Genomic DNA, 12,587 nt, shown 5'->3' on the forward strand with positions numbered 1-12,587 from the left:
CAGGACAGGGGATAAGCATTAAATAAGCAGGGGTTCTACCATTGGGACCCCCACTGATCACAACGGGGAACCAATGGAGCCCCCCAAGTGTTCAGCGCTCCACTGCAGAACTCCCATAGAGATGAATGGAGTGGTACCACTCATACCTGACCTGCCACTCGGCCTTTCTAGATAAATTCCTGTCCAAGCCTTTGGATGCAGAAGCTTCTGTGTATAATAATGCAGAGCGTGCCAGCTCCATTCACGGTCCTATAACTCCCATCAGGTCCATCAATGCTGAGGTTATCAGTACCGCTTCTGCACTTGTATGCATTGTGTCTGGTTAGGTCCATCCGCTCACACCCTGGAAGAGGCAGCCGGATAACAATGACCGCTCAAATCCTAACGATAATCTGTTAGTACAGGCACACGCCAGAATCAATGCCTGATGAAAGTGCACAATGTACACCGCCAACTGAACCCAATTACTTGGCAAAGGCTTTCACGTCAGCGTGCCAGAGACACTGTTTTCTTTCCAGTGACATTTAAAGAACTTTACTCTAAAGATTAAAGAGAGAAGATGAAAGATATGACTCCCAAGCTCACACATTACCTCCTTCACGTTATATTGTTAGATATTCCTTTCCCTTTTGTTATATTATAATTCACAGGGTGTTCCCCTTTCTGGGTGGTCGTGTCCTCCTCAATCTCCTCCATCCAGGATACAACATTGGAGTGGTGAAAACTAGGGAAGAAGCTGAGCTACTCTGTTCCACGGCTCCTATAGAAGTGAATGGGAGTTACAGAAACGGCAAAGGGAGCTATGCCATTTCCCCAAACTGTGAGATGTGGAAGCGGCGTAGGTCACTGTGCCGTTTCCGTAACTCCCATTCACTTGTATAGGAGCTGCAGAAACCGCATAGCGCAGCCCACTCCAAGTACCTCTGGCCGAAGTAGGTCGACTCATCCGGAGGTGGAAATCCCCCCCTTAGAGCCCATATGTCAGCAGATTAGGACCTATGACACTGGCTGACCTGTTGCACGTGTGATTGGCAGCGGAAGTTGATCCAGTTCCCACGTTGCTGAGAAAAATAATGTTTTAATATATGCAAATGAGCCTCTAGGTGCATTGGGGGCGCTGCCGTTACACCTAGAGGCTCTGCTCTCTCTGCAACTGCCGCACCCTCTCTGCACTTTGACTGACAGTGCTTAGCAGTGAAAAGGTCATAAACCGCCTGGCACTGACTTCTCCTCAAAGTGCAGAGGACACAGCAGTTGCAGAGAGATCTGAGCCTCTCTGTGTAACAGCAACACCCCCAGTGCACTTAGAGGCTCATTTGCATATATTAAAACATCATTTTTCTTAGCAATGCGGACACATATGAACATGGGACCAACACAGATGTCGTCAGCTGCCAAGTGCACATATAACAGGTCAGCCAGTGTCATAGGTACAAAACTGCTGACAGATGCCCTTTAAGATTAACATTTTAGAAGACACTTAATATCCCAACAGGAAGTTCTAAATACAATAAATCATCATTGACTATTCTGATTCCCTTTACAAACACTGGATTTGCACTGGCTACACATCACAGCAGATCTGACGAGGTTATGGAGCCGACTGTTTTTAGATAGTTTTGTGGGAAAAGATTTAAATATAATTTGTCACTTACAGATCTAAATCCTCGCCCACTGTGTTTATGAGCCTGCCCATTTCCTTATGCTCTATAACAATCTGCACAGACATGTGATCGGTCGGCTTTAAAGGCACTGCAAAGCATACGGCACCAGTTAAAGGGACACTAAAGTTACAGTAAAAAGGGATATTCGTCCATTCAGTAGGGAAAAAATAAAAAATATCTGTATTTGCCTTATCCTCCTCTTTTATTTCGTTGTGCCTCATACTGAAAATGTCAAATATGGGGAAATCTATAGGAATCTAAGGCTGCATCCAGATGTCATGTTTATTACCATAACTGCTGCAAAATTCTAAGGTTTTACCAGGATTCAGAAAAACCTCTGCATTTTGCAGCAATCCCAGTAAAGCAAGCGACAGAAACGCTACATCTCAATTTACATTAAGGGGTAAAAAAAAAAAATATATATATACCCAGACTAAACAGTCTAGGAACATATGGGGGGGGGTGGGGGGGGGGGGGTTCTTAAGGGGGCGTGCAGGCATACTCTCCCACCTGTTCTTAAATAGGGTGTGGAGGGATGAAAATGAATGCTGGGTGTGGCAGCGATCCAACTCCCAGTGAGTTGTGCAGGGGTGCCATGTTAATTAATGGGACCCGTTTGCATTACTCACTAGGTGTCGGACCAGCCCAGGTGGCCACTTTCCATGCTATGAGTTATGTCTCTGTGGAAAGCTTCTCTCATGGCTACAGATCAGCTAAAATCAACCCTTTGGGCTTCATGCACACAGCAGACACAGAACCCTATGGTGTAGCGTTACAGTCCTGTAGGAACTTATTTCATTGCCATATGGGTCCTTATACAGCACAGTGTTCCAAAAACCAGGGCTGTGGAGTCGGTAGATAAATGCTCCGACTCCGACTCCTCAGTATTTTGTACTTCCGACTCCGACTCCTCGACTCCGACTCCTCTGTATTTAATATGCAAATGTGTTTTATACATTCCTTGAAGGAAAGAAAGAAGTTCTTCTAAGCTCTTCTAGCACAGAGAGGTAGTTGGGCAGAAGCTGCTACCTTCTCCTTTGTGTGCTGATCTTCTGCTGAAGATAGGGCAGTGGGAGGATCCAGGAAGGGACATTTATTTTAAAACATGATTTCCCTAGAATAATCCCATAGTCATGTTTAAAGTTTAAGATAACATTCTGAGTTTACACGTTTTATAGCCTTAGGCCCCATGCACACGGCCGTGTGCGGGCCGTGGAACCGCGGCCTGGATCCCTCCTGAGAGCAGGAGCGCACGGCGTCACTGGTTGCTATGACGCCGTGCGCTCCCTGCTGCCGGCACAGTACAGTAATACACTGGTATAGATCATACCAGTGTATTACTGTACTGTGCCGGCAGCAGGGAGCGCACGGCGTCATAGCAACCAGTGACACCGTGCGCTCCTGCTCTCAGGAGGGATCCAGGCCGCGGTTCCACGGCCCGCACACGGCCGTGAAACACGGCCGTGTGCATGGGGCCTTAGCTGAATGACAGCAGTTTTTCCAATGGTTTACAGCTTCAGTCTTGAACTATTGACCCTCCATTCCCTTCACTTATACAAGTGTCTCTAGTCCTGCAAAACACATATTTACTTAATCCCTTATCAGTGAGAGGCTAGGTAAACCATGGGCATTGTGTTCCCTGTAACATCAGAACACAACACAATGGAAAGTATATGTATTGCCACTCCAAATTGTGCATTGCGTGCCATATAGTGAAGCATATGAAAAGCATGCTTCTTCACATCACTGAACGCGTTTGTTTTGCGGTTACATGAGGCATGCATTGGCCTTTATTCTTACAGTAGAGAAGTCATTAATTATAACCGTTTATGAATTCGGACATTTAAACTTGCTTTTTTTTTTTTTTTATTCCAATTTAAATTTAGTAGGAGTCGGAGTCGGAGTCGGTTCATTTTTTGCCGACTCCGACTCCAGGTACCCAAAATTGACTCCGACTCCGACTCCTTGACTCCGACTCCGACTCCACAGCCCTGCCAAAAACCCCATGCAATTAAACATATAATTATTTTAATTTAAAAAAAAGCAATGTATGAAATCAGTAGTGTATAGGGTACAGTTCTAGTCCATAAAGTTATATGTATGATTCACAGAAATGGGGGTGGAGAAGGCTCCTAATTTATGATGAAGCTCAGGCCTCTTCATAAATTAGGTGCACTGCGGGCAGTCCATGCGCCTGGAGTAAAGACTACTCCGTATTTACGCCTGTTTCCAGGTGTAGAAGATGTTAAATATGTGAAGCCTAATGCTGCAGCCCCCATCGTGCCCCCCCTTTGCCACTCTCTAGTGGTAAGCACTGTGCAAAAAGTCCCATGTGACAAAATATTGTCGCACAGGCATTTAAAGAGTCACAAAACTAAGTTTTGCTAATTATTTTTTTTTTACACCAAGAACTCGCGTAGCGTCCGTCGTGAATGACCCCCAATGTTTGTATCAGGAGCTTGCAGAATGTCTTGCAAACTGAAAAACAGGTAAGTGCCTTCTGCTTTTTCACCCCTCGTGGGATATTTGGTTTAATGTCCCTTTAAGAAGGGCCAAGTGTGATACATTGTATAAGATCAAAAGTGTAAAAGCTGGTTAAAAATACATAGACAAAAATAAGCATGAAAAACTAAAATCTCTCAAAAATGCCCATTACTTGTTAAAAACGATACTTTGACATGTGATACTAAGGTATGCTCATGGTCAGGGACAGAATATTCTCTGCGTTGATAGGTGACTGAAAACAACGGTCAAAGACCATCTGCATAGCTTCATATTTGGCTGTCAATTTGGTTTTAAGGCAATGATGGTGATTTTCAGAAGGCAGAGCTGACGTAAGGGGACCATGAATGTGCATCTCCAGCAGGAGCAGTAGTTCACATTCAAGGACCCCGAAGACAGTGCAGTGCCACCGCACCACCTTTTTTCAGACACGAAGGTGAGCAACAGGATCAATCAAGGCATTAGGCATTAGTCCATGAGATACTATGGCTTCTGACAGGACACTCGTTACCTTGGCACAAATTAATAGTCTGATGATGCAGTTGTGATAACATACAGTACAAAAGCTTGGCAGCCAGGTATTCTAGGGATGGAAAGCTTCTGAGGTCATGAGTTTTTGCTGTCCCAGAAGCTTATTAGCTCAGCAGGATGTGATGGGTCAACAGACTGAGTGCAAACATAGAAGTCCCCAGACATCTTAGTACGGCTCAGACTTCAGACTTTTGTAGAGGCAGCAGGTGAAGATCATTCCAAATACCTGAGGAGCAAATTCAAGACCAGAGAATTACTTATCTTCATATTAGTATTCATATCATGCTAAAGCGCTCAAAGCAGACTGCAAAAAGATCTCCCTCTTCATTAACATCTCCACGGTCTCTCCGGTGCCAATCTCCAATTCTTCTGCTTGGTCTGACTGTGTGCGCATGATAGCTGGACTAAATCGTATGAAGCTGCATTTACATGAGCCAATAATCGTCCAGATTATCGAGAACAACCGTTCCCGACATTCTGCCCAAAGTTCCTGCGAACGGTCGTTCCCGACAATCTGCTCATGTAAATGTGCTGCCGATCACCTGATGAATGAGCATAGTTTCTGGCCGGCAGATTGTGTGGTCTAAACAGCGATCGGCTGCTCAGAGACCATGAATCTGTATGGGGATGGGGGAAATCGCAATAGCCATCCCCCATCCTCATACTGTGAAGGAGATCGCTGCATGTAAATGCGCAGTCTCCTTCACTAAACGAGCAGCCGACTGTCGGGAAGGAACTCTTCCTTCCCAACAATCAGCTGCAGAACCACCTTTACCCTCTCTGATCACTGGATCAGTGCAGAAAGATACAATTTAGTCCAGTTATCATGCACACAAATCAGAACAAGTAAAAGAATAAAGGACCACTTCCATAGTGAAGAACACCCCACATGGATAGTGCTAGCATGCCTGAATATTGTTAATTAAACCCATTTACTAATGCTGAACTGAAACTATGTTCTATCCCTCCATCTCGGAAGTGTAAGGTCAAATCGCCATCTTCTAAATGATTTAAAAGTTTCTTACTAAGAACATACTTTAAATAATAAAACAGTGCAGGTCTAAGGCCTAGTTCACGTCGCAGATGATTGACAATATCTGCCTTTTTTTATTTCAATACTGTGGTTGGGTTCTAGAGAGATGCTAATTGCCCTGGCATGCAGGTCCTGAGAACGATACTCGCCCAGTGAGAATTAGCCTTTTGCTGCGTCCATAGTCAGATTGGCCAGTGGAATGGAAACTTAGATCTAATCTAGTAAAAACGTATTTCATTTCAAACCTGAAAATGATCAGGTGCGAAAAAGACCCTGCCCACAAAAAGAAGCTGTATTGCCTGGCCCCTAAGGCCTCCTGCACGCAACTGTATTGTTTTGCGGTCCGTTTTAAATGGATCGGTTTTTCAGGTATTTTTTTTGTTTCAGTAGTGTTTCCGTTTCGTTGTTTGTGATACGTTTTTTGAGGATCGCAAACGGAAACATACAATAATGTTTAAACAGTAAGTAGATAAAAATTTTGGGCTAGGCATAACATTTTCAATAGATGGTTCTGCAAAAATAGAACGGATACAGAAGACATACGGATGCATTCCGCTTTTTTTGCGGAACCATGGACTTGAATGGAGCTATGGAATGTGATTCGCGGGCAATAATAGGACATGTTCTATCTTTGAACAGAACGGAAATATGGAAACAGAAGGCATACGGAGTACATTCCGTTTTTTTTTTGCGGCTCCATTGAAATTAATGGTTCCGTATACGGGGCGGGACGTTTGTGTGCAGGAGGCCTAATCCAGATATTCCTCCTGCTTGGTAACATGCTGCAGCTCCAGTGCTCAACAACTCCAAAGTGATATTGTCAGAAAGACCTGCTGCCAGGACACTACACACCAGCAGGCAGGACCATTATGGGACATCAACAATACAGTTGGGTTGTCGCGTCCCCATCAGCTGGTGTCGGCTTTAGATTTGTCTTCAATATCACATTTTGCCTAGTATTTCAGCGCGTGTACACACATGCCATGGAAATATATTATAAAAGTCAGTTTTCCACCCTTAAGTATATAAGTTAAGTCACCTGTACAAAGCCAATCCCTAAGCCCACTGCTCCGATAATAAGCAGATGGGATCGGATGAAGGCTTCCAGTTTGGTGATGCAGCCGCCCTGTGAAGAAGAGGAAAGGGTCACATTTATCCATCTGTTTCCGTACACGCTGGAGGAGAGCAAACGCCTGAGCCTTTTTTACCTTCCCCTTATTTCACATTACTTTTAAGACTATGCTTCCTCACCTCGACTTTGTAGATGTTTGAGGGATGGTCTCGGATCCCGCACCTGGTGGTCACAGTCTTGCAGCAGCTGTCGGGAACCACGCGCCCCTCTGATTCTGCGGACCTTATCCAGGCACTTTCCCTCCAGTCCTGGGAATTATTACTGCCACAGCACTTAAACTGACCAAGAGAAAGCAAAATGGACAGTGTGAGATGTCAGACATAGAAAGGCATAAAACTGACTGAACTGGTATACTAGAGTCAAGGCAGGAAACTAAGATTAGTAGAGGGCTGGAGACCACTTTAAGTGACACTCCAGTCCTGTGTAACTAATACGTCGGCTCCTTTTACATGAACAGATCTGGCAGATTAGGTGGAGTTCACATCACCGTTTAGCTTATGATCCGTCAGGAGAAGAGAGAAAGAAAAAAAAAAAACAAAAAAAAAAAAACCAGATCCTGTTGCATCAGTTGTCATTTGTTTGAGCCATTTCCGCCTGAGATCGGGTTTTTTTTTAGACGGAAAAGGAAGTCCTGCATACAGTGCATTTTTTCAGTCTAAAAAACAAAAAAACGGATCTTAGAGAGAAATGGCTGAAATGGATGACAACTGATGCAACAGGGTCAGTTTTTTTTTATTTTTTAAAATAATCCTGTAAAGATACTGATCCTATGTTTTATTTTCTCTTTTTCTGACGGATCAGAACGGAAAGCTAAACTGTGGTGTGAAATCAGCCTTACAGTAGATGAGCACATGGGCAGACTGGGAACTTAAGGTGGTCCTGGGGAAAACCAAAAAGGGGCCCCATGTTGTAGGCGGATCCAAACTGACCGAAGGCAGGGTAAGAGAAGTAGGCGGGGCCTGCAAAAAGGCAGTGCAGCACAAGATACCGCCTCAGAGGAACCAAACGGCACAGTGCAGCACAATCCTGCCACCTTCACCACGATATTCAACCGTATCACTGTCCCAAGGACAGGAGGGCAGTCATGGGCGTTGGCGAGGTGCATTAGTATCGGATGCTCCTAGCACAATAATTATAAAGACAGCAGTAAAATAAGAAATGTCATACTCTGATTTTCCAGGGGGCGAGCATAAGACCATTTTTTATTTTAAAGGGCTTCTGTCACCCCACTAAAGTGATTTTTTTTTTTGGGCTAGTGAAATTAGTTATATTGCGATATATGACAATATAATTGTGTTACTTACTTTGATCCAGCAGTTTCTGCAAAAAACGAAGTTTTAATATATGTAAATTCGGTCTCTACCAGCAAGTAGGGCGGCTACTTGCTGGTAGCTGCTGCAGAAATCCGCCCCCTCGTCGTGTTGATTGACAGGGCCAGCCGGGATCTCCTCCTCCGGCCAGCCCTGTCGGCATTTCAAAAATCGCGCGCCTGTGTGGATTCGGCGCAGGTGCTCTGAGATGAGGAGGCTCGTCTCCTCAGCACTCCCTCAGTGCGCCTGCGCCGATGACGTCTTCTATTTCGGTGATGTCATCGGCGCAGGCGCACTGAGGGAGTTCTGAGGAGACGAGCCTCCTCATCTCAGAGCGCCTGCGCCGAATCCACACAGGCGCGCGATTTTTGAAATGCCGACAGGGCTGGCCGGAGGAGGAGATCCCGGCTGGCCCTGTCAATCAACATGACGAGGGGGCGGATTTCTGCAGCAGCTACCAGCAAGTAGCCGCCCTACTTGTTGGTAGAGACCGAATTTACATATATTAAAACTTCGTTTTTTGCAGAAACTGCTGGATCAAAGTAAGTAACACAATTATATTGTCATATATCACAATATAACTAATTTCACTAGCCCAAAAAAAAAAAAAAAATCACTTTAGTGGGGTGACAGAAGCCCTTTAAGCAACTGATTTCAATGATCTCAGACAGGCCATTTAGGTAGATCACACCTCTCCCTTTTTTAAAGAGCCATGCAGCACATTCTCAGAACAGAGTTTCAATAGCTGGATAAAAACTAAATAAATGCTTCCATTCGCTGACCACAAGCAGAGCTCTTGAAACGGCGCACAGCTAAAATACAAAGTTCCATCATTTTTCATTTAGGGATTTTCTTCAGATTGAAAAGATGTTCACCGAAATGAGATGTGGAAAGCACAAGAGACCCCCCCACCTCCTGCTGCAGCTTGTCCACTGCACTGGTGACTCTGTCCTCTCCTGGCTGCTTGTACTTCATGGTCATCGTGTTCTTCAGGCTTTGCTTCAGTTCATCATTCAGCTGCAGAGACAAGAGGACAGGGTTTAGCATCACAGAGAATATACGTCTGGATCTGACAACCAGTCTGTGATTTATCTACAGAAATTGTCAGCTCATATACACATTTATGGGGTGTGGAGGCACTAAGAACTTCTATCCATGTTCTCATCACATGCAAGCATCCCATACTAAATGCAGCGAGGACATCTGCCGTCCACTGAAGGGTGCAGACATAATACATAGTATAATATATAATATAACTTTTTTTAATAATATGTATAACATCATTTTTGTCTCTTTACTGATTAAGGCTACATGCACACGACCCCGTATGTGTTTTGCATCAGTTTTTTTGCGGATCCATTGTAATAATGCCCATCTTTGTCCGCAAACTAGAAAAAAATAGGACATGCACCATTTTTTTTTTGCGGAGCAACGGAACGGACATACTGATGCAGACAGCACACGGTGTGAATGGGTCCGCATCCTATCCGCAAAAAAAAGGATCGGACACGGAAAGAAAATACGGTTGTGTGCATGAGGCCTAATACTGTAATAAAAAATTTAAAAAAAAAAACAGAACATGGGAAAATATTTGTGTCTATGGCCAGCTATATCATTCTAGGAAGGGCATTATGGCCCATCCAATTTTATTAACATTTTTCATAGATTTGAACCATTTTTCTGCATGGCCCATATTCTCCTCATTGACTAGTATTTTATCTGCAGGCCTGATAACAGTATAATACGTGATGGGACAGAAGGCGAAACTTCGACTAGTGCAAACCAAGGCAGGCGGGCACCGAACTCAATTAACCAATCAGATCACTGCATTCTTTACTCAAAGGGCCCGACAATGAGATGGGAATCTGGTTATCTGCACTAGTACCCGTCGGGGGCAGGTCACACTGGATGGACAACACATGTTGCAGCTGCACCGACGCAGCCCAAGACAGGGGCTGCGGCCATGGAGGGTAGTACGTTTGTTACCTGTGAGCAGAACGGCGTGCACTGCGGCATGGAGAGAGAGACAGGGACAGAGCAAGAGTTACACACAGGTATATACAGTGAGCACACACAGGCAGCATGCGGGTGGGGAGCACACACTACTAGAGGAAGATTTACATTTTCTTTCAGAGTAACTTTTGGCACCTGAAAACCTCACCTCATTCAGTAGCCCTTCATTTTATGCCATATTTTCAGTCCACATCCAATCTGAATTTTTCACGGATTGGATGCGGACCCCTTCATTTCCACGAGGGCGCAAAAAATGCAGACAGCACACACCAGGTCATGTCTGCATCCGTATGTCTGTTTTGCAAAGACGATAGAACATGTCCGATTCTTGTCCGTTTTGCAGACAATAGGACATTTCTATAGGACTTAAAATAAAAATGGCAGCATGCACACAGCAGGGAACCACGTTTTGCGGACCTCAAAACACTTACGGCTGTGTGCCTAAAGCCTTAGGCCGCATGCACACGGCCGTTCCGTGCATTGAGGACCGCAATTGCAGTCCCCAATGCACGGGCAACATCCATGCAGCGGGCCGAACCCATTCAACTTGAATGGGTCCGTAGTATGTGACATGTAATTTTTTTGCGTTGCAGAACCACGGAAAGAAACACCACGGAAGCACTCAGTAGTGCTTCCGGTGTTCCGTGACTCCGTTCTGTATCATTAAAGGGAATGGGTGCGCATCCATGATGCGGGGTGCACACGGCCAGCGGCCGTGGATTGCCGACCCGCCGTTTGCGGCCCACAATACGTCCATGGCCGCCCAACGGCTGTGTGCATGAGGCCTTAGGCTGGGGATACAATCGGTCATGGCAGGGTAATTTCATACAATTGTGCAGTATGACCTGTCATAACGTTCTGCAGATATGGGTCTTCAGACCTCCAGACGTTTTCAGGCACCGACAACGACTGACACCTGACAACTTATATGTGATTTGCATGCAGAGCAGGAAAAGGACTTAAAGGGGTTTTACCATCACACACAATGGGGGCATATCGCCCATTATCTCATAGGTGCGATTCCCACCTCTGGGACCCGCACCTACAATGAGAACAGAGTGGGGAAATGAACGGAGGGAGCACTGCGCAGCCACCGTCCATTTATTTCTATGGGGCGCTGGCTCGGCCATTTCTGTCTGCCCCATAGAAATGAATGGGAGCAGGGGCTGCGCGTGCAGGGTGCGTTCCCATTCACTTCTATGGGAGCAGCGCTTGGTGGTGGATGGACCCCAGAAAATCCGGGGTCTTCCAGCCACAGCTCTCCCCATTCTTGTTGTAGGTGCAGGTCCCAGAGGTGGGACCTGCACCCATCATACAATGGGGGCATATCTTAGCGATATGCCCCATTGTATGTGATGGGAATACCCCTTTAAAGTAGCACAACCATGGAAATTCTCATTCTCTGACCTGTTAGAAAAGGTCATGATGTAAACTCTAATGAAGGTAATCTTATCAGTGACTGTATTAGTGAGTTATAACCTCCCTTCTGATCCTCAGCTGTGTCAGGTGACCAAAACTGATTTCAAACTAGCACAGGACAGGAAGTCCGTTACTTCTCTATTCATTTTTAGGAGACTGACGCCTCCGTAGGAATACATAGAGAAACTGACTTCCTGTCCACACATAAGATGCTGTGTTTTTGGAAAGTCAGAGTGTTGGTCACATGACACAGCTGCGAATCAGAAGGGAGGTTATAACTTACAAATACAGTCACTGGTAAGAAGATTACCTTCACTACAGATTACATCATGTACCTTTCTAACAGGTCAGAGAATAAACATTTTTTTGTAGAAGTGCTTCTTAAAAGTGACCCTCCCAGTTTACCCTTCCAAAGCTTATTCCCCTCAGTATACCTCCGCATGTGAGACTTGTGTTTTTACACAGCAGCCAATCAGAGAAAGCAGAGCTGCAGAGGCAGGGAGAGAGCAGCAGTCTCAACCAATGATGAGATAGGGGGGTGTCTCAGACTCCCAGTGAACACTGTAGCTTAAAGTATAACTGTCGTAAATATTTTTTGGGGGAGTATTGGATTGTGGTGATTAATATCAACTCGATGGCCCTATTTCAACTTTTTACTGTGTATTCAATTGCCCCTTAATTCCACAGTTTTGTTCCCTGTACTGCCTACTTTTACCTGTGCTTAAAATAGGGTTGCTATGCAGGGTCCGTCTATGTGTTGAAGGACGGAGGACGCAGAAGCACGCAGCCTGCAAGGTCAGATTACAGACAGCCAGGGACTGTAAGTAAATGATTAAAGCCAGGTCCTCCCCAGCAGCTGATACCAGTGCCTGGGCTGTGTGCACTTCTCCCTGTCCCTGCGCTTGGCAGACGCTCCCTCACTCAGCAGACTGGGACAATGCAGAGTTGGAGCAGCGCAGAGCAGGGAAGGGAGATCTGCCGTC

The 12,587-nt window shown here is 45.4% G+C and overlaps 1 protein-coding gene across 1 annotated transcript in view; it reads right to left on the reverse strand.

Moving 5' to 3' along the window:
* Nucleotides 1-4,165: 4,165 nt before the first annotated feature.
* CD151 (CD151 molecule (Raph blood group)) overlaps nt 4,166-12,587 on the reverse strand; it is a 42,910-nt gene continuing 34,488 nt past the window's right edge. Inside the window, exons 5-8 of the mRNA XM_044269452.1 lie at nt 9,085-9,189; nt 6,982-7,140; nt 6,770-6,856; nt 4,166-4,923 (exon numbers count right to left, since the gene is read on the reverse strand). Coding sequence (XP_044125387.1) covers nt 4,864-4,923; nt 6,770-6,856; nt 6,982-7,140; nt 9,085-9,189 — 411 coding nt within the window. The 3' untranslated portion in view covers nt 4,166-4,863. The remainder of the gene's footprint in view (nt 4,924-6,769; nt 6,857-6,981; nt 7,141-9,084; nt 9,190-12,587) is intronic.

The sequence above is a fragment of the Bufo gargarizans genome, chromosome 10, assembly GCF_014858855.1.
Source record: "Bufo gargarizans isolate SCDJY-AF-19 chromosome 10, ASM1485885v1, whole genome shotgun sequence".
In the NCBI taxonomy this organism is placed as follows: Eukaryota; Metazoa; Chordata; class Amphibia; order Anura; family Bufonidae; genus Bufo; species Bufo gargarizans.